General features: G+C 52.3%; 8 protein-coding genes across 8 annotated transcripts; 4 read left to right on the top strand and 4 right to left on the bottom strand.

Moving 5' to 3' along the window:
• Nucleotides 1–2399: 2399 nt before the first annotated feature.
• NUU61_006201 (putative serine/threonine protein kinase (Kin4)) lies at nucleotides 2400–5685 on the top strand (the record flags this gene model as incomplete). The annotated part of the gene is made up of 3 exons (XM_056656729.1): nucleotides 2400–3713; nucleotides 3777–4071; nucleotides 4133–5685. 3 exons carry the CDS (start codon nucleotides 2400–2402, stop codon nucleotides 5683–5685), a joined length of 3162 nt encoding a protein of 1053 aa, XP_056509529.1.
• Nucleotides 5686–6569: 884 nt separating this feature from the next.
• Nucleotides 6570–7649, bottom strand: NUU61_006200 (Ldh family oxidoreductase; the record flags this gene model as incomplete). Its single annotated transcript, XM_056656728.1, has 1 exon — nucleotides 6570–7649. The coding sequence occupies one exon, from the start codon at nucleotides 7647–7649 to the stop codon at nucleotides 6570–6572; it is 1080 nt and encodes a 359-aa protein (XP_056509528.1).
• A 270-nt stretch (nucleotides 7650–7919) lies between these two features.
• NUU61_006199 (Dabb family protein) lies at nucleotides 7920–8382 on the bottom strand (the record flags this gene model as incomplete). The annotated part of the gene is made up of 3 exons (XM_056656727.1): nucleotides 7920–8022; nucleotides 8078–8306; nucleotides 8364–8382. The coding sequence occupies 3 exons, from the start codon at nucleotides 8380–8382 to the stop codon at nucleotides 7920–7922; spliced, it is 351 nt and encodes a 116-aa protein (XP_056509527.1).
• A 287-nt stretch (nucleotides 8383–8669) lies between these two features.
• NUU61_006198 (Zn(II)2Cys6 transcription factor domain-containing protein) lies at nucleotides 8670–10902 on the top strand (the record flags this gene model as incomplete). The annotated part of the gene is made up of 3 exons (XM_056656726.1): nucleotides 8670–8821; nucleotides 8883–9876; nucleotides 9940–10902. The coding sequence occupies 3 exons, from the start codon at nucleotides 8670–8672 to the stop codon at nucleotides 10900–10902; spliced, it is 2109 nt and encodes a 702-aa protein (XP_056509526.1).
• Nucleotides 10903–11301: 399 nt separating this feature from the next.
• NUU61_006197 (acyl-CoA dehydrogenase) lies at nucleotides 11302–12742 on the top strand (the record flags this gene model as incomplete). The annotated part of the gene is made up of 3 exons (XM_056656725.1): nucleotides 11302–11399; nucleotides 11462–12310; nucleotides 12376–12742. 3 exons carry the CDS (start codon nucleotides 11302–11304, stop codon nucleotides 12740–12742), a joined length of 1314 nt encoding a protein of 437 aa, XP_056509525.1.
• Nucleotides 12743–13471: 729 nt separating this feature from the next.
• NUU61_006196 (bZIP transcription factor) lies at nucleotides 13472–14497 on the bottom strand (the record flags this gene model as incomplete). Its single annotated transcript, XM_056656724.1, has 1 exon — nucleotides 13472–14497. One exon carries the CDS (start codon nucleotides 14495–14497, stop codon nucleotides 13472–13474), a length of 1026 nt encoding a protein of 341 aa, XP_056509524.1.
• A 2483-nt stretch (nucleotides 14498–16980) lies between these two features.
• On the top strand, nucleotides 16981–18527 carry gwt1 (putative GPI anchor biosynthesis protein Gwt1; the record flags this gene model as incomplete). Its single annotated transcript, XM_056656723.1, has 2 exons — nucleotides 16981–17076; nucleotides 17142–18527. 2 exons carry the CDS (start codon nucleotides 16981–16983, stop codon nucleotides 18525–18527), a joined length of 1482 nt encoding a protein of 493 aa, XP_056509523.1.
• A 2047-nt stretch (nucleotides 18528–20574) lies between these two features.
• Nucleotides 20575–21114, bottom strand: NUU61_006194 (uncharacterized protein; the record flags this gene model as incomplete). The annotated part of the gene is made up of 1 exon (XM_056656722.1): nucleotides 20575–21114. The coding sequence occupies one exon, from the start codon at nucleotides 21112–21114 to the stop codon at nucleotides 20575–20577; it is 540 nt and encodes a 179-aa protein (XP_056509522.1).
• Nucleotides 21115–21211: the final 97 nt, after the last annotated feature.

Genomic DNA, 21211 nt, shown 5'->3' with positions numbered 1-21211 from the left:
AAGTTTCCAAGTTTCCCCATGTCATGCAAGTCATCCAACTTCCCCGGCAACCAGGGTTTGGGTTTCGCCTGGGTGATACAGCACTCGACAGTTTTCTTTTTACTATCTCCCGTAGGCAACGGCCTGGCTTGTCATCGATCATTGGACCAACATCCCCTCGAGACCGCTGAATGACCGATGCGACGATTGGATGAGCAACGCGTATTGTGCGGATGGCAAAAGACTTGCCAACGCATCACCCGCTGGACAGTTGTCCGGCCCACCGAGCACATCCAATGAGGCCCGGTTGTGCTCAAGGAGGGTGGGATGATCTCTCCAGATATTTCCTAATTTTGAGGGTGCTGGGGAGAGGAGCTTTTCTCTTCACCGTAGGTTGTGACATTGATGGCCACAGTGTAGCCAGTGACGCGACCGATTGGAATCCTGACGTGGAGAGTTAAGCTGTGCCGTTAGGTGGAGCTGGGTGGAGCGATGGATTTTTGCATTCCTGATCTCAAGAGATGCAATATTCAAGATTGGCCATATTGTCCAAGGGCCATCTTCAATGTGAGATCAGGAACACGCATTACCCGTACAGTCCCGTTGACGTTGCAGAACCAGCGAACGCCCAGCCAGGGGTGCCATCGAACGCTTTTCTACCGCGGGTGCAATGTTGAGGTTCCAGGGATCGTGAATTTTAGTTCTTTTCTTCTTCTTTTTTTTTTCTTTCTGTTATTTAGACGGCAAATTTAGGAAGGAATTTCTCAGATTCCTCATCTCTCATCGAGTTCGTGGGGGCGTCATCTTAATGACGATCGTCGCCCTGGATTCGAAACAGCCCCTATTGATGAAACTCGATTTCTTTGTTTCTCTTCACCTGGACTGCTATCTTTCCTATTCAGTTCTATGTTTGAGATTCTATTTATTTTTTTTTGAGATTCTATTTTATATTTTGTATTTTGTATTTTCTATTGCGTTTTGCTTTCTTCTGGATCGCACTCGAGCCTCGGACTATCACGAGGCAAGGGACTCGGTCTCCATTTATGCGAAGAGTGATGGATATTGAATATTGGACATGGAAGATGGAATATTGAAATCTGCTGGAATACGCACATACGTAGCGATGGTCGTACTGACTTTTCTCTAAGTCCGTTCATCGATAGTATATAACGTATACTATCCATTGTACTATCCATTGTACTGGAGTCCAGGTACTCGCGAAATACCTCACCTTATTGCGAATCGAAGAGAAATTAGTCTGATAGACTGCAAATATCTCCATAGATCTTGAACCAACACCGTGCCATCAAGGCTCCGAGCACCCAAGACCCGCTTGCTCCCCCAGACTAAACGAAACTAAGGCCGACTGCTCGGATCTCCTCTCTGCCTCGCTCTCTCTCTCTCTCTCTCTTTTCTCTCTTCACCTTCTCATCATCGGCCTTTCCTCCCCGAGGCCATTTCGTTCTCTGCTTTTTCTTTTTTCTTTTCTTTTCCTTTCTTTCTGTTTTTCTTTCTCTTTTTTTCTATCTGGGTTCGGTACCTTCCCCCCCCTTTTCTGGCAGTTCCCTGTCCCTCGCGCCCCCTGTCCGCCCCTCCACCCTGTCTTCGATCATGTTCAGCGACCGTCTCTGTCGCAATTGAATCTCTTGATCGTTTCTGTCGGGTGTGCAATCGCGTCTGAGACACCCGTTCCCGCGTTTGTCCTCATTTCTCGGACAACGTGCGACCCCAAAAGTCGCAGGTCTGACCAGAGGGGATTCTCTGAGAGTACTGCAGCGCAGGTATCTGGTTCCCTTTCTTTTCTCGAATTTCTTTGTTTCTCGACGCGTGTTTTCACCTGGATTTGGTTAAGACCTGGTGCCCTTGGTGAATTGCAAACCCTGTTGAGCGTTCTTTTTTTGATTTCCTTTTTTTTTTTTTTTTTCTCCTGTCGCGACCACTGGGTCCATTTCAATCCCCTCATTCCTCCGATCGAATCTTCCCCTGTCAGTGATCACTGGCCCCCCATTCCTGATAACCTTACGCACATTTTTGGCCTGATAAGATCTGTGGGCCTTCTATACTGACGCGCAATGTCTGCAGTGCTACATCCACGTTGACACTCGGCGAGTGCGACCGACCGCCAACCCCCCTCAGAATTTCGCCAGACACCCTCGGGAGGCCTTTTGTTTCTGCGCGTCAATTGCGCCAATTGCAATTGGCGCCCGACTCCTCTCAACAAGCGTTCGCAGAGGTTGTCCCGGACCGTCATCCAGCAAGTCTTGTAAGGCTTTGCGCATTGAATAGACGGTATGTCGTCGCCCGCGACACAAATCAGATTCCTCCGCGCATACAACCGAATCTCAGTGAAGATGTCGCGACCGAGTCACTAACTCTTTCCCAGCAATTCTTGAGGCCGGTTCCAACCAGCTTCTTCGGCTATGAGCACTTCTCGTCAGCCGGCCCTGCCACTCTCCGCCCATGCTTCATCAGTATCACCCGCGACGACATCGTCTCCAGCCCAAAATAATGCGCGCTCCAATTATCCCGACATGCTAGGCGCTCCGACCATCCCCCCGAGGACCTCGTCGACTCATCACAGCCATCGCAGCCCGAACGGTACGTCGGCAGAAAAAAGCTCACGACACGGCAAGAGCAGAGCCGATCGCAAGGAAAACCGCGACAGGACGCGCGACGATCGCAATGGTAAAAGCCGATCTCGTCGCCATGACCCTACGGAGGAGGCTGCGCGCGAGGCAGGAAAGTCAAGGACGGCGCCACCAGTGACCAAGTCACACCCAGAGCCCGGTATGGAGAGCATCCCCGGACAGGGAACTTTGGTCAAGGAGTCGAGTACCGTGATCAATTCAGTGCTGGTCAGTGATCCTGTCGTGGACCGGGAGAGAGAGCAAGTACGACAAGTGGGTGCGTCGCCCGCGGCCATGGCCGAAGAGGCGTCCGCAGCTGGTCTGAGTATGGCTGGGAGCGACGGTGCCGAGGATGGAGGCCGTGCTGGGCACCGGAGCCGCCATGATTACAACAACGGACATACCGTGAAGCGCAAGGAAACGACATTCGGACAGTACATTCTGGGACAAACCCTAGGTGAGGGTGAGTTCGGCAAGGTCAAGCTGGGATGGAAGAGGGATGGAAGCATCCAGGTGGCTATCAAGCTCATCCGAAGAGAATCGCTGGGATCCAACCCCAGCCGGCTCCCGAAGATCTACCGAGAAATCTCGATTCTACGCGACCTATCTCACCCCAACATTGTCCGCCTTCATGAAATGGTTGAAACCGACCGTCACATCGGAATCATCATGGAATATGCGTCTGGGGGCGAACTGTTCGACTACATCTTGAACAACCGGTATCTCAAGGACAATTCTGCGCGCCGGCTGTTTGCTCAGCTAGTGTCGGGCGTTGGCTATCTCCACAAAAAGGGCATTGTGCACCGAGACCTCAAGCTGGAGAACTTGCTGCTCGACCGAAACCGCAACATCATCATCACCGACTTTGGCTTTGCCAATACCTTCAATCCAACAGACCCCCTGGATGAAGAGATCGAATACAACCTCACCAACAAGGAATACGTGAAGCGCAAGCGGCTGGACAAGCCGGGGCCCAATGGGCTGCGACGAGGGGATCTGATGCAAACAAGTTGTGGTAGCCCCTGCTACGCTGCTCCTGAGCTGGTTGTCAGTGATTCTCTGTATACCGGCCGGAAAGTGGACGTATGGAGCTGCGGTGTTATTTTGGTACGACATTCCTACCCTACACCCAGATTTCCAAATTGAAACTAACATTCGCTTTGCAATAAGTACGCCATGTTGGCTGGATATCTTCCCTTCGACGACGACCCGGCCAATCCAGACGGTGACAACATTAATCTTTTGTACAAATACATTGTCACCACGCCCCTCACATTCCCAGAATACGTGACTCCACATGCCCGTGATCTTCTGCGACGGATATTGGTCCCCGACCCACGAAAACGAGCCGATCTGTTCGAGGTCGCCCGTCACAGCTGGCTGAGCGAGTATTCGCATATTGTGTCCCACATCACCAGCAGCACAACTAACGTCGCGGACATTGCCAACACGACAATACCGGCCGGTATGGATTCATTCTTCGTTGAAAGCATGCTTGGGTGTTGAGTATCTGACTATTTCTACAGAAGCCCAAGATGGACCGTCTCTCGGACGAAGCCACTCCGTCCGCGAGCCGCCAAAGACGCACCAGAGTACCGCTCCAGCAGTTGGTGGACTGAACCATCACGCTGGAGATGTTTCCCAAGACTCGCCAACCGACAAATCCAAGAATACGCGGGACGCCAAACGGAGAACTGTGCAGGTCGAGTACGTTGCTCCTCAGTCGCAGACAGCCAGAGGGGAGCCGCCATCAGACGCGTCCGGGTCGCGCAGCCGAGGCCCTGTCTCATCAGAAGCCCCAGCGGTGATCCAGCAGCCGGCAGAGCCAGCTTTCAAGGGTGGTTATGCACCAGCAGTCACTTCTGAGAAGCCCCCATCCGCACACATTCCTCGTTCGTCCTCCGACAATGCGACATTTGGCGGCCAGACTACGGCAATGCCGCAAAGTACACGACCCACGACCGGTGGCTCCATGGCCTCTCTCAACACTGGTCGTCTGCCCTCTCGAGGCTCCTACGGACAGCCAGTTGCTCCGACAGTCACAGCCACGAATACTGAAGGACGGCTGGCACAGCCGAAGAGCAAGCAGTTTGCACTCCCACAGAACCAGGCCCAGTCATCAAGCACGTCGATTGGCCGCCCAAGCACCCAACAGCTACCCTCATCATTCAATCCGACTCCCCGGCAGGAGCCGCCGGCCAAGGGCCACAAGAGGTCCAACACCGTTTCCAGCCTTGGCGAAAAGCTCTTTGGCCGCTCGGGTTCAATCTTGGGTGGTCGTGGTTCTCAGCCGAATCCCGTTCGCCCCTCAAAACACGACAGGCGTTATCCTCCTACCAGCATGAGCAATGCTCTCCCGAGAGAAAAGTCACGAACATCCATGGACTCGCGACGATCGGTGCAGAATTCGCACAGCCGCAAGGCAAGCGAAGCTGGCGGAGAAGGCCGTCCCCGTCGGTTCTCCCTTCTCCCGCCGTCCTTCTCCTTCCGAACCTTCTCTTCTGGCCGGGCCCAGACACCCGATGAAACATCACAGACGGTTCGCCCCGTGGAGTCTCGTGGCCAACAGCGTCCATCCACAGGACCGGCCGGCCCTGCTCCCAACCGTGCCCGCGCGACGAGCTATGGAACGCAAGACGCCATGGGAATTGTTAGTGAGGGGCCTGGAGAGGATGTCTACCATGACCAAGAACAGCTCAGCTACGAGGCTCAGATCGACCAACAATTTGCGGTTCTGGGATCCCATTTCCACGACCAGCAGGAACCTTACGGTGGCCACTCTTCCGAGCATGTCTATGAGAACAGCGGTGATCAATACTCCGGCCAGCACCACAACTACCAGTCCAAGTCGAATTACTACGACGACTACAGTGGCACCTACGATAGTTTGCCACGGCAGTCGATACAGGCAGGTCGGTCTGGGCGTGGACCAGGGGTCTTACAGAAAAACCGCAAATTTGCCGATGCTTACGAGTATGAGCGGGATCTGTCTCACCACTCTGGCAGCTCTGGCGCAGCGCGCAAAGTCATGGATTTCTTCCGCAGACGTGCCAAGTCCAGGGCAGGTGATGAACGGTAAACCGTTGTGCGAGTCCACAACCATCCTTAAAACTGAAACCACCTCATCTCACGAAATGACCGGTGAGACCAGAAAGATCCAGCAAGTACTCGACTTGTGCCTTGATCTTCGAGAGCAGATCCAAAACACCTTGTCTGATTACAAAAGCGAGGCTGTTTGGATACCGCGTGATACCCACACTGCTTTTGTGCCCTTCTATGCATGGAGCGATTCATCTTCATCCGCTGGGTGTTTGATTGATTATCTAGCATGTTCATCATTTCCTTTGTTCGAATACATTTTCCTTTGCTTAATGTGTTTTGTTTCTTTTCTGTGGCTTTTTCTTTTCCTTTGCCCCTTTGTCTTGTGATTTGTCTTTCTCCCCCTTTCCTCTTCTCCTGTCATTATTACCTCTGGCTGTAAAGTGAGACCCGACTGTTCTTGTTCAGAGTATTATCTTTTGACAACCCCTTTCCATGCAAGCTTCTGTCTTATACGGGAGGTTTCTTCGACGATAATCGAATTGTCCATTCACTGGATTTTTCTTGGGCTGTCTTTGGCTTTGGTTTGCACTTGTGTTTGTAGTTCTCCTCTGGTGGCTTTCTTTCGGCCGGCTCTTGTCATGGGAGGGAAGATCTTTTGCGTTTCCTCTCGGTCCTTTATTTTGTGGTGTGTATTGTATGATGGGCAGTACATTGACTTGGTTTGGCTGTTGTGTTTATGACTGGGCTTTGGAGGACTGTTTGGCTGTTTTGGCTGTGCAGAGGTCTGTATCTAGAAGAGGTGTATGTCCAATGATTTCCTAATCAACCCACTGAGTACTGTGGTGGTTGTCAGAAGAGTAAGAAGGTAGATTGGAATCTATAAATTATTGAATACATTTTTCGATGTCATTCCAGACATCGTCACTGCCCAACTTTCAAATGCTCGACATTGACGAGATCGGCTTCTCGATTCAGACTCTCGATTTCCGCATCTGCAAAGGGAATGCCTTCAGAGAGTCGCTGCTCCTCGGTGATGATCTCAATTTCACCTGGGAAATAGATGCGATCCACGCCAGCCATCTTGTCTGAGTCCACCACCCGCTGATACAGATAGTCCATTCTCTCCGTGAACTCGTCCATAGTCATGAACAAATCCGGCTTGATAACCACCAGGAAATGACCCACATCAGCGGGCTTCGACGGATCATAGGGGTTGGTGACATGCCCTGCGAACGCCGCACCCGAAAATACGCCCGAAAAGACATCCATCATAATCGACAGCGCCGAGCCCTTAGGCCCGCCCATGGGCAGCATAACGCCCTGCAGCGCTTTGGCAGGATCATCCGTCCGGTTTCCATCATCATCAAGCGCCCAGTCCGTAGGAATCTTCTCCCCGCGCCGCAGCGCCTTGTAAACCTTGCCGCGCGCCGCAACCGACGGCGCCATATCAAGGATAAACGGCGTTCGCCCCGGTTCCGCCGGCGCCCCACACGCAATGGGCGACACGCCCATGAGCTTCTCGCGCCCACCCCAAACCGGCAGCGCGGGCGACGAGTTCGTAAACACCAGCGACATCATCCCGGCCTCGAGCGCCTGCTTGACCAGCCACGCCGACATCCCGAAATGGTTCGAGTGCTTGACGGACACCATGCCCAGCCCGAACTCCTGTGCCATTGCAATCGCCTGCTTCATCCCCACGTGCGCGGCTACGAACCCGAACCCGTTTTGGCCGTTGACTTGCGCGGCTACGGGGGTGACTTGCCGGATTGTGGGTGTTGCTTGTGCGTTTAGCGCCTTCTGCCGGATGCGCTCCATGTAGGAGGGGATGCGGTTGCTGCCGTGTGTGTCGACGCCGCGGAGGTCCGCTTGCACGAGGCATTTCGCGACTATTGTTGCGTGCTCGGTTGAGGTGCCGTTGCCGATTAGGATTCGCTGCACGAATTCTTCGAGGTGCGGGGCTTGCACTAGGTGGAGGCGCTGTTGTGTTTCGGGGTTCGCCATTGTTGGAATTGAAGTTTTTTTTCTTTCTTTCCTCTGGTTCTTTCTTTGGGTATTGCTTGGGTTGAGAGCCGGGTAGAGGGAGAATACTCCCGTGTTTTATAGTGTCCGGGACGGATGCGCCCCGACGGAGCAGTGCCGAGTGTGGGGTAATTCCCGACACATACTTGGCTGTGAGTAGCTAAGAGCGCAGCTGATGCCTACTTTTGTCTCAGATGATTCTTATTTAAAAGTTACACAATTGTCCTTGAGATAATATTATAGCTCTATGAATCAAACTAACCCAAACCCCAGCAGCGCTTCATCAGCGCCGTCCACCTCAAAGTCAAACCGAACTAGATCCTCCTTGTACGGAATGAAATACGTGCTCGTAACCCTAGACGATATCAGCTCTTTGGTTAAGCCCTGAAATTTTATCGATTTTAGCGTACTGCTCGTGCTCGCTGCTCGCTTGGTATGCATCCAACGCGGCACGGTCCTCATGGTAGCTCAGCAGCGCATATTGGAAGCCTTTGCTCTTCTCTGCTGGAACCGTGATTGAAGGTCCTCCGACGACGAGTCTCTGGTCCTTGACACAGGCCAGGGACTTGAGAGCTTTGATCTGCGAGAGGAACTCTTGTCGGATATCGTCTCCGGCATCTGCGCGGAACTTGAACAAGACTATAGGAAGAGGGTTAATTGAGCTGTCGAGTTGGCATGTGGTGGAAGAATAATTACCAATGTGAACGATGGTCATTTTGAAGCAAATTTAATTTGACTTAATTCTTTTTTTCAAATATAGAAAATGTTGAATGAACTGGAAATGACTCTTGAACCTTCGAAGATGCCACCGCTTATAAAATTGACGGCGACGGGATGTCATCCGCTCTCGGCGGAGTCGACCCGCACTTCCCACGATTCTTCGTTTTCCACCCAGAATTTTCACCAATTGAAAACTCAAAGCTCACTGCGATGCCTTGAAATATTTCCTTTATCAATATAAATCACAAATATAGCATTATTGGGGAGGTTTCTTGCCCGGTCATGGACTCTCCACGCCGGAGTCGGAATCGCGCCGCTTGTCGGCGATGTCAGCGACGGAAGATCCGCTGCGACGGCGAGCTGCCCCGTTGCGCATCCTGCAAGAAAGCCAACGTGCCATGCGTGAATGACGGTAAGCAAGAAGTCAATCGCACGTGAGTGGCATTCCCACTTTTCTTCCAGGGCTGTCTCCTTGGCTTACTTACCGTTCCTCAGGTACATTGCCAATCTGCAGAAGCGACTGCAATGGCTCGAGTCTTTGGTCAGGGAGCAGGGATCTACGGCTCGACTCGATGCTGGCCCGCCGTCCGATGTGGCCGAAGATTCTCTAATTGACCCTGCGAATGAAGAGCATCGTGATTCTGCTGTTGCATATATTGCTCCTCGATCAGCAACACCGCATGAACAGCCGTCTCGACCAGTAGACCCGCAGCCATCGCGCACGCAGTCGAGACAGGCTCATGAGATTGGCCTCGTATCTCTTTTTCCCGGCGGCGAGCCCAGATACATCGGGCCCTCCAGCGGTTACTTTCTCGCCAATCTTGTCTTCTCAAGTGCTGGTCGACGAGCCGGTGCCTTCATGGGCAATGCCAATGTGGTCGAGCCTATATCCTTGTCGACGGAGCTCTTCAATAGTCCGGCCTCACTACCCTGCCGGAAAGAAGATGCCCTGGAGCTTTCTGCTAAATACTTTACCTCTGTCCACCTCCTCTACCCATTCCTGCACGAGCCATCTCACATGCAGCGCGTCGAGAAAATGTACACCGATGATACATGTGTTACTACTCCCGATCCGGCTTCCGCCTTTCATGTCTACATGGTGCTTGCCATAGCAGCCTCTGATCTCTCTCGGCGCTTCAAGCTCCGGCTTCCTGCTGAGGGGTACTACACGGCCGCCACGCAACACTTTGAACGGGCATGCGCCGAGGGCTCCTTGGAGGGACTGCAGAGTCTGCTGCTTCTTATGGTGTATGCGCTCCACAACCCGTCCTGTGGCATCAATATCTGGAGCTTGAACTACCTGTGTCTTGGAACACTCATCGACCTGGGTTTGCAGCGCGATGTTCGCACGTCGTCTGCATTCCCGATATCTTTTTTGGAGCAGGAAATGAGGACCAGGATCTTTTGGGCCGTGTATACTATGGACCGAACGCTCGGTACAATGATGGGGCGGCCGATCGGGGTCCGGGATGAAGCGTGCGAGCTGCGAGTGAGTGGTTGATTGTTCTTGACTTGTGATTGATGAGGCTTGTTGCTTACTCGATATCATCAGCTTCCTTCGGATGTTGCCGATTGCTATCTCACCGAGTCGGTGAGACCTGAAGAGTCAAGGGACACGCCGTCGCACATGTCATATTCGATTCATCTGTTTAAGCTTGCGCGAATGAACTCTGAGATCAAATATGTCATGCACAGTATCTGCAGAGATCCTCCTCGCTACGCTTATCCACCAGTCGCCGACATTCACCTGTGGCAAAGGGAGATGATTGACCGTCTCGAAACATGGCTGACGGATACCCCACGAGTGACAGGAATGGAGTCAATAGCTAAAGTCTGCGAGACCAAGTACCATGAGATGATGATCCTCATCCTTCGTCCTAGTCCCGGCATCCCGGAACCCTCCGAAGACCTGCTCACACGCTGCTTCCAGCACGCCGTGGATTTGCTTCGCGGATTCGGAGAGCTGTACCGACAAGAGGCGCTGCTATACAGCCGGCTTATTGTGCATTCAATCTTCCTCAGCACCCTGATCATGCTCCACTGCCTGTGGCGATTCCCACAGATCGCGTCGCATGTCCAGATCGACGAGGTCGCCGCTGACTCAAGTATCAGCCTGAATATCCTCAGTAGTATTGGTGAGTACTGGGCCGAGGCGCGCCGAGCTAGAGATTGCATTCATGAATTGTCGAGCGCTACTATCCAGCGCTTGGTCAAGATGCGAGGCTTCGATGCGCCTGCAGCCATGACCCGATCCAACCGGACTGCATCTCATGCTGTGTCTGGTGTGTCGGGTCGTGGTTTACGCGCACAAAATCCAATCGAAACTCCTGGCCCGCCTTCTCAGGCTGATTCGGGTATTGATCCTGCTTCTGCTATTAGCTCATTCCCCGATGAGTATGATCTGAACATTGACTCTACGAGTTGGTTGACTGATTCTCTGCCTGGGGGGTTTATGGATTTTGCTGGCGCTCCTGATTTTGATAGCCTTATGTGGGGGGTGTTTAACAGCACCTAGAAAGATGGATGTTGTCCAGCCTGGGCTTCTTATTACATTCGCTGAACTAAATTTTCATAGCCAATGAGCCCATAAGATAGCTATTATACTAGTCTAATTTCTATGGATCCTCTCTGGTAGGCTATAGGCTAACTGCAGGATAGTAAATTTTTCCTGAATATTCCCTAGAAATAATTATCGCTACTCGATCTGAATAGGGGCTGTATAGGAGTGCAATCTATAGATATCCATCTGCCCATCAACCTAGGTTACGTAGGGCCCCACACTCCCGCATCCCCACCGCCGCCGATAGCCGAGGTCCCTCAGCTTCCCTCGTGATTTCACCTTCACGTTCACTCCTCTTACCTCTCTTTTTTTCTTCTCCATACCCCAACCCCTAGTTCTACACCTGACATCGCAATGACCTCCATCACCCGCGCCTTGCGGCCTCTGTCACGGACCATTCCTTCGGTCCGCGTGGCCTCCAAACGCCTAGCTCCAACCCGACCAGTGCAGAGGTATGTGCCCGCCACAATGGGACCAAAATCATTGAATACTAACCAAAAGTCATATTTGACAGCGCCTATGCATTCTCAACCACCACCCACCGGCGGGATGTCGATCTCTCGCACCTGACGCCCACGCCCATCACCCTGTTGTCCGACACGGAATCGCTAATGGCCGACTCGGTGTCCAAGTTCGCAGCAGAGCAAATCGGCCCGAAAGTGCGGGACATGGACGAAGCCGAGACGATGGATGCAGCGGTGGTGGAGCAGCTCTTCGAGCAGGGCCTGATGAGCGTCGAGGTGCCGGAGGAGTTCGGCGGCGCGGGCATGAACTTCACGGCGGCGATTGTCGCCATCGAAGAGCTGGCGCGCGTCGACCCCAGCGTCAGCGTGCTGGTCGACGTCCACAACACGCTGGTCAACACCGCCATCATGAAGTACGGCGACGCCCAGGCCCAGCGCACCTGGCTCCCCAAGTTGGCGACCGGCACGGTCGGCTCGTTCTGTTTGTCGGAGCCTGCGTCGGGGTCGGATGCCTTTGCGCTGCAGACTAAGGCGGAGAAGACCGCTGATGGCTATAAGCTGAATGGTTCTAAGATGTGGATTACCAACGCTATGGAGTCCGGTATCTTTATTGTCTTTGCCAACCTTGACCCCAGCCAGGGGTATAAGGGTATCACTGCTTTCATTGTCGAGAAGGATACCCCTGGCTTCTCGGTTGCCAAGAAGGAGAAGAAGCTCGGTATCCGTGCTAGCAGCACCTGTGTGCTTAACTTTGACGACGTCGTCATCCCCAAGAGCAATCTACTCGGCGAGGAGGGCCAGGGCTACAAGTACGCCATCAGCGTGCTGAACGAGGGCCGGATTGGAATTGCGGCCCAGATGACCGGTCTGGCGCTCGGTGCCTGGGAGAATGCCGCCAAGTAAGTTTCTTTACTTTTTTATATTCTGCACGTGCATAGTAGACAACCAGCTGAACCGCATCTAGGTACGTCTGGAACGACCGCCGCCAATTCGGCCAGCTTATTGGCAACTTCCAGGGCATGCAACACCAGCTTGCCCAGGCCTACACGGAGATTGCCGCCGCCCGCGCTCTGGTGTACAATGCGGCGCGCAAGAAGGAGGCCGGCCAGGACTTTGTGCAGGACGCCGCGATGGCCAAGCTCTACGCCTCGCAGGTCGCCGGCCGCGTGTCCGGTTCCGCTGTTGAGTGGATGGGCGGCATGGGCTTTGTGCGCGAGGGCATCGCAGAGAAGATGTTCCGCGATAGTAAGATTGGCGCCATCTACGAGGGGACCAGCAACATCCAGCTACAGACGATTGCCAAGCTGCTGCAGAAGCAATATACAGCATAAGATTGAATTTTTCTTTGGTTTTTTATGCTTTGTTTCCAACTTGAATACTTCAAAGGACTCGCATTGTTGGCGTCTGGTTTTCTGCTCGAGTGTGTATAGTTCCAGAGCTGAATTTACACGATGGCGAAATCCGAATTTCTTCATCTCATCTTTGATACAGGTGCCTTGCCTCCTGGGCATGCATAAGCCGTTATATGTACAAGATACAAATAAGAGCCATGATACAACAAAAGAAAAAAGAAAAGAAAAGAAAAGGAACAAGATTAAAATCAAAAACCAAATCAAACTCCCCCACGCCATGCCGCTTCTAAGCAATGTCTCGCATACATGCAATGCAGAATTGATGTCCCCATTTCCCCACCAGATGACGAAAGGGTAAATGGGCATCAGATAAAAGACCTCTCCCATTTGGACAGATGATCCGCTCAGGGCTCGGATTGTCCCCTGGCCCCCGGGACCAGAGGGAGTGTGGGGGTGGACCGGGAATGACTCCGACAGGGTTCGCGCCATCTGCGGCCCGTTGCCTCATTGATCAGAGGTACTTGATGTATGTGATGATTACTGCGAGGTGAGTTAGTGATTGCCGTTGGAAAATGGGGTTCAACGGACGGGGTCAAGCATACCATCAAGTTTGGGAGCGCTTTTCGAGGGCCACTGAGAAAAGAGGGCTTCTCGGCCTCTTTATTTTTCTCGCGTGAATATGAATGTGTGCGCGCGAGGCATGTACTTTCATGTCTGTGAGACCCATTGGTAGGGGTATGCCTGGTCTCCCTGTGGGGAATGGGCCATCGGGTGCTGGTATGACGGGGCAGAGGCCTGGTAGACGGCCGTCGGCAAGTGCGCGGCTGTCACGCTGGGCATGGAACCGGGCATGGATGCGGGCATGGAGCAGTGGCTGGGGAGATACTGCGAGAAAGCCGAGTCGGGGGAGTCCTGGGTGGGACTGGTGGTGGCACTGAAGCTGATCTGGGGACCGGGGACGGAGAGCGAGGAAGGCACGATGCGGCCGCCCTGTTGCAGCTGGCCATCGATCACGTACGAGTCCATGTGGTTGGAAAACGACTCCGGGTCGGACGCGGCGCCCAGCGACGGCGACCGCGTCGAGTATTGTTCCTGCCAGTCGGCGGGGTGGGGCGATCGGCTGGAGGCTGAGCGAGGGACGGTGGGGGTCGCGTGAGCCGTGCTGGTGAAGTGCGGCGAGAGCATCGTCCCCGTGGTTGGGATGGCTGTGCTGTTGGGGGCTTCTTCCATGCCCCATCCACCGCGGTGAGATCCCGCGGCCACCTGCTCACCGGCACCGGCGAATCCGGGACGGGCCAACGAGGTTAATTGGTGTTTGAGACGGTCGACCTCGTCCTCGAGAACGGCGTTGCGTTGTATGATCTCGTCGAAGCGGTCACTGCGCGGCCGTAGATCCGCGATCTGGCCCTGCAGCGATGACACCTGGATCTCGAGCTGCTCGATGTGCTCCTTGGTGCGTTGACGGATGGACCGCTGGGCTTCGCGGTCATTGGCACGTTTGCGCTCCAGCTGTTCAGCGGAGAGCGAGGATACCTTGCGAGTGCCGGAGCGAGACTCGCGCTTCTGCAGCGGTCTCATGTCCTTGCTGGCCATAGCTCTCTTAGCTCTCAGACTAGGCACCAGTCGATGAGCACCCAGGCCGGCCTCCTTGGCCCAGTTTTCACGAACAAAGAATGCGGCGCCGTTGGCGATCATCGATCCCCCGGCGGGCGCTTGGGGTAGAGTATTCAACATAGAGGCGAAAGGGCAAAGAGAGGGAAATAAAGGAAGAAAAGAACGGGGGGGCAAGGCTGGTTTATGGTGGGATATCTCCGAGCCCGAGATGAGGTAAGGGCACACAGAATTGTGAATACAAGAGCCTTGGAGAGACGAGGCTGTAGAGACTCGATGGGTTGTATAAGAAGGTTGTGAGCCGGTTGAGCCGGTTGAGCCTCTTGAATCAAACTCAGGGGGGGAAGCAGAGTGCTTAAATACCAGAGTCCATGATTTTAGTTTATCAATTATTTTATCAATTATATTCTATGAAGATTGATTTTACAGCCCCTCGATAGAACGCATTCTCCGGATCAGCAATGCTACGTGATTGTTGCGAAGGGCAAGGCTATCCAACGGCCGAACGGTGAGTCCGACGAGGCCAATAAGAGCCTGGCTATGTGTGCAGTTCAGTGGGCCTCTGGAAACCTATGGATATATAGCGTCTTTTTCTTTCCTTTTTCTTTTATTTGCTGCGAGACCGATACGCCGCCCCCATGGGCTCCACTTTTTTGTTGCGAGTTGCGACCTGCCAGGATGAGTTAGGTGAAGCCAGGATGCACGCTGACAACGTCCCTAGCAGTTTAATGTGTTTTAACACTCGGGGCATGAGTAATGTCAGAGCTGGGGACTCTGCACCTTGTATTTATTTACCATGATTTCTTTTATATTATCAATCCCCTGAATCATCGGTTTTATGTTGCTTAGCCACAACCATGGAGATATTCACCTCCCATTGTTTCTCTCTCTCTCTCTCTCTCTCTTTCACTCTTAACGCCTAGCTCCAGTCTCCAGTGAGGATCTCCTTGAGTGGGGACAAAAAAGAAGCAAAAAAGCTACCAAATTTTATGGAAGTTTGTGCCAAACGCCCGAACCCGTTTCCGTTCCCGTGTCCGACACCAGCCCGACCGACCCGACATCATGGAACCTCCGTCTCTTGGGGGTTGTGAATGTTTTTTTTGGCCCCTCTGATATGGCCGATATGGCCGAATTCTTGACCCAGAGTTTTTGCAAAAAATCCTGCCGTTTCAAGGCCACCCTAAATTGAAACCCTTTTCTCACCTTCCAATTTGAACCATAGAAGGCTGTGAGAGATGGGGTAGATGATCTTTGAGGCTCAGATTTAGTCCTCGCCATGTGGGCTATACATAAAAATAGATGGAAGGTTAATTCCCCTCTCCCTATGCCATATTGATGCCATATCTACTAACCAACTTAATCCTTGAATTTAAATTTAAGGCTTGCCAGGAATCGCCAGAAATTCCTGGACTGGCACAGTATTCCCTCGATAGTCAGGGGGGTGCTAGAATGACGCACGTTAAATGATCCTGTTACCTCCTTCAGTAAAGAGCCAGGAGCATCAAATTTATTCAACGTCACGAGACTGCATACACTATTTCCTAATGATCGATGAAAGTCCCTCTCTGGTGATTCGATACCAAGTACATCGAAGTGGGGAAGAACTAGAGAAGGCGGAGCAGTGCTTCAAATGAGTACTGAGTATCAAGTAGGATTCAAGAGTACTACACTAGCTAGAATAGGTGGACGCGTCCGCAACTTGAGAGAGAGAGAAAGGGAGGAGTTCTAGACAGGGCAGGTCCTAAACCCCTGGGCGATCATACATGGTGGATATGCAGGGCGAAGGAAGCGCTAGAGGACAGGGTTAGACTGGGTAAATGTTTGACCTTTTTCTTCTAGTTCACTCGTTAAACCTGTCCAATTCAAGTCGTCGAGCGGCACGGCACAATGCCTAAATTCCTCGCCCCACGTCACATCTGCTGTCGCAGCCTCGTGGGTCTCCAGTCTTCTACTGGGGCGTGTGATTTAGCTTTGATGATCAACCGCCGAGAGAGGCTGAGGGTTATTGCTGGACTTTCCCAGATTGGCTTTGTTCATTTTCCTCTTTGGGTTGTCTGGTGCCCGGTCCTTGCCAAAGCCGATCATGGGCTTGACTCGTGGTTGACAGCGCCCCTGGTGCCCTGTGGGTTACACCACAGGATGTCCCTGAGGAACCGATTTCCGAAACAAGGGTTTTCAAGATTCCTTGCTTGATTTCCTTGCAGATTTACTTGTAATGCCGAACTCTTTGTGGTCCTAGGATTGTTTGGATTGGGGGCGTTGCTCATCCAGAGCATGAAAAGGCAGCGATTTGGAATATCGGCAGACATTGCCGGAGGCATTCCGCCCCCAGAGATCCATACTAGAGGATTCTATGGATAGGATGCCCCCTTTGAAACAGAAACATAACAACATAAAGTCGAATCTTCCCAACCCGGAGTGACCAGGGCCCGGTAGAGCACGTGACCAAGAAGCTCAAGCTCCCACCGGCATAAGGATTGCTCCGACTTCCCCAACCCCCACCCCAATCTTCCACCGCCCATTATACATCTACATGGATTGCGTGGTCGTGTGCTAGTCTCGGAACACAGCGGCTACCAGTGGCGGACTAGATCCAATACTCTACCATGGACCCCAATTACAAAGCCCGCAAAGAGGCCTTCGTGTCCAATCTGATGGGTAGCTCCATCTGGGAGATCAACTCCGTGACTCTGGTCGCTTCAGTGAGCTGCGCCCGGCCTTGATTCAATTGGATTGTTGCTGATCATTCCCCTTGCCATAACCTCAGACATCGGTGCTCCTCTGGTCCGCCCTTCAGTCTCGGCTATCCTTCTTCACGCCCGATGGCCCGGCAGCTCTCGTAACCGACTTTCTTCTCAATGTCTTGGCCATCCTGTTCGCAACGACAGCATATTCGTCGGCGCCACTGCTCCTGAATATCTTCCTTGCCTCGCCAGCGCTCTTCCTTTTGCTCAACCAGCCGCGACCCCGCGCGCAAAAAGCAAAACCACCTCGTAAAGCCGCCCAGGATGATAGTTCCCAGGACCCGACGGCGCTGCCCGTCCACCCGTTCTTGACCACCTACCGCGCAGCCATGATGATCGTCACCTGCGTGGCCATCCTGGCTGTCGATTTCCGGGTCTTCCCCCGACGCTTTGCCAAGGTCGAGAACTGGGGAACCTCCCTGATGGACTTGGGCGTAGGATCCTTTGTCTTCTCTGCTGGCGTGGTCTCGGCACGCGCGGTGCTCAAGAGCCGCAGGTCCCAGTCGCCGGGGCGCGCCCTTCCAGCGAGATTGATCGGTTCCGCCCGCCATTCAATCCCCTTACTGGTGCTGGGCCTGATCCGGCTGTACAGTGTCAAGGGTCTGGATTACGCCGAGCATGTTACAGAATACGGCGTGCATTGGAATTTCTTTTTCACACTGGGGTTGTTGCCTCCGTTTGTAGAGCTCTTCGACTCGTTGACGGCGTTGATCCCCTCTTATGAGGTGCTTGCCCTCGGCGTCGCCGTCCTCTACCAGGTCGCCCTGGAGTCGACCGATCTTAAAGGCTACATTCTTGTGTCGCCCCGTGGGCCTGACTTTCTGTCCAAGAATCGGGAGGGCATTTTCTCCTTCCTGGGATATTTTGCCATTTTCCTTGCGGGACGCGGCGTGGGAATCCGTATTATGCCTCGTGGAACCTCGCCTTCCAAATCGCCCCAGCAGGCCCGCAAGTCTCTCCTGGTGAGCCTGGCGCTGCAGATTGCGTTCTGGTCCATTCTGTTTTATTTCAACTCCACTTATGCCATGGGTTACGGGGCCAACATCATCGTGTCGCGTCGGCTGGCCAACATGCCGTACGTGCTCTGGGTATCAGCCTTTAACAGCGCACAGCTCTTCCTGTTTTGTCTGACAGAGACCGTGTTTTTCCCAACGGTCCATCGCGCAACCACCAAGGAAGATGAAGCTGAGCGCACGACGTTTGCAACCAGCCGCATCCTCCGCGCCTTTAACCGTGGCGGTCTGGGCATTTTCCTGGTTGCCAATCTCCTGACCGGGGCGGTGAATCTTGCCATCCCCACGCTGGATGTCAACACCCCGCAAGCAATGGCCATTCTGGTGGCCTATGCGGCGGTGCTGACCGCCATTGCGCTGGGGATGGACAAGGCCAACATCAAGCTGGCTTTGTAGGTTTTGTATTTTTGATATTTATGGGAGATACCCAGTACATAGCGACTTGGATATCATCGACTAAAAAATTCAGTTGCCCTACCTGTATACATACACCTGGCTAAACTTCAGCTCTGGGACATGCCTCCAAAAAGGTCTAGAAATCACAATCAGGCTCAGGAATTGGGGTCAGGACAATCAGATGGAGCTTGTTCTCATCGAGTATCTGATCTACATCTCATGGATGCATGGATGTCGTGTTCGGCCTGTGTTCGGGTGCCCGCGAGGTCCTGAGGTGGATACCATCGAAATGGGGCTTTAGGGCTTGTTTGATTGGTCACTGCAGAAATTGGGCTCGGTGGTTAACATGATCTACTAGAGTGGGAATTCTGCCCCTTTCTCGACCCCAGTACCAATTCCTCCCTCATGCTTGCCCTAAGCGCCTACACTAGGAGCTGCGAGATGTGCCACCAAATAAGAGTGGGGTCCGTGGGGTCCGTGGGGTCCGCAGGCCTGAGCACAAGATGGCATATCGACATGCCTAAATAGGAAGGTAGTGGAAGTTGTAAGGAATTCTACTATTTTTATTTTTCTTTGTTTACTTTTCTTCCCACTTCTTCATTATTATTATTATTATTATTATTATTATTATTATACTCCCCATCTTTTAGTGTGTTTCTTTTGTACAACCCAGATCTCTGGTTATCGCCCTCCGGCCTCGCCGCCTCGATCTATTGAGATCTGCGTTTTAATGGTGGATCCATGATTTACCAGCAGAGTCATTAGCTTGCCACGTCTCCCGGCAAGGGCGATCATTTTGCTTTTTTTTTTTCGTTCTAATTTCTTTGTTCCGGTGTAGGCAGCACTGGAGAGACTTTCGGGTCCGAGGATATGATCAGACATGCTATGAAGACTTAGGCGTGTTATGATGGTAGAAACTATGAGTTATTTCTCACAGTCGTACGTTGCTCGGATGATATATTTGAAATACATATATCTATATGTCCAGAGGATTCGAGAAATCCAGCGGACAATTGTCACGATATCCCGATTTGTTTGTATGTACTTGACTTTTTGACAGAGATGCGAGCAGCCTTTTAAGCTTTCTTGCATTGCAATCAATCAGTGGGTTTCAGCAGAATCCTTCATGGTCATATCCATGGATTGCCCTCGATCGAATCCTGTCATTCAAGGAGCCTGGATTAGCCTCCGAAGGTTATTTCGCTCAAAGTTCATATCTCCGGCTCTTACATAGCCTTTTTTTTTAAAAAATATTTTATTTATTATATTTCATTTTCCTCTCTATGTCATTGCTCGGAACATTCCCAGCCCTGAATCATGTTAGACTCCCGAATCGTGGGGATCGTTCCTTCGCCCTTCGATAGTGGTGCCGGGGAGTCGTGTGGAGCAGTTGGCTAATCGTCACCTTAATGGATGCTATCCGTTAAGGAACGGCCGAGCCGCCTCCGCTTACAAAATACATACACTGTTCAGCGTCTCTAACAGAGTTTGAAACCCCGTTGGGCAAGTTTGAGGTCCTTGGGTAGTGTTTCGGGTGATCCGCTTTCGCTTGTATATACGACCTTTGTCTCTTCGGGCGCGCGCTCTCTCTCTCTCTCTGCACAGCCATAGACAGGACTATACTCCTAGCGCTTACACCCAATTAGTACATCCAAGTAGTACAAAAGGCCAGTATACAAACACCCCCGTCTAGGTTCTACCTCTGTGAGTCTGTAGAAAAATCTGCTTTTTTATTAATTCTCTCATAGACAACTGTGAGTTTCACTTTCCAGCCCCCAAAACCAATATCGGTGCTTCTGGCCAATTTAGACGAAAGGCCGGATAGTGGACCAGTTCAGGATTGCAACCACTGTGGCGGGAAACGAGAGAGAGAAAAAAGAAAGACGCATTAGTAATGGTCAATCTAGGCAATTCCTTCATAGTGATTTGGCTTAGAGGGAAATAGGTCACTGCACTTCCATAGCCCTAAAGACTTGGAGAAATACAGTAGAGTCTATTGTCAGCAAGGTCAAATGTTCGGCAGACACTACGATTTCCGGGCTCCCTACTAATTCCTGTCAATTTCACTGGTTTTGATTATTCTTGGATGTAGTCCCAGGATTTGTAGAAGTTGTTCTTCCACTTCAAAACTCCGCTTCACGTCTCGAACAAACCATTTATCGGCGGCGGTCTCCGAATGCCACCAAGAGGACCGTGGGCATTTGATGACGACCCCTATTGCCACATTTACAATACAGGATGTTGAACCTTCGCTCAAGATTTCGCCGAGAGGAGGCTCGTACGGGACCGGGGCATCGATTTCGATGCTCATGGCACCTGGGCTTTTCGTGATTGACGTTGCGTGTGTATCGTCTGCCGTCCCTGGAGGTTTCCCATTGACCGAGCCTCTACAGCACTCAACATCATCTGGCTTCTCACTATTCGGAGGACGAATTTTGAAGAGCGATGGTACTTGAAAGAAGAAAGCGAAGGTATGAGTCCAAATGCCGAACATGGTGATGTGCTTGAAGGGAGTCGTGCGAGGAACAAAGGAGTCGAGCCAAGGTGCACAGACCAACCCGTCGATCAAGCTATACGCGCGAGGCATTGCCTCTATGTTGCAGGCATAGAAACAAATCTAATATATAATATATTGTTATTACCATTAAATATATATATATTTCTGGTGAGATGTTCAAGTTCAA

The sequence above is a fragment of the Penicillium alfredii genome, assembly GCF_028826965.1.
Source record: "Penicillium alfredii strain IBT 34128 chromosome Unknown utg000009l_segment0_segment0, whole genome shotgun sequence".
Lineage (NCBI taxonomy): Eukaryota > Fungi > Ascomycota > Eurotiomycetes > Eurotiales > Aspergillaceae > Penicillium > Penicillium alfredii.
The sequence above is the reverse complement of the archived record's forward strand: the minus strand, read 5'-3'. Positions and strand labels throughout refer to the sequence as shown.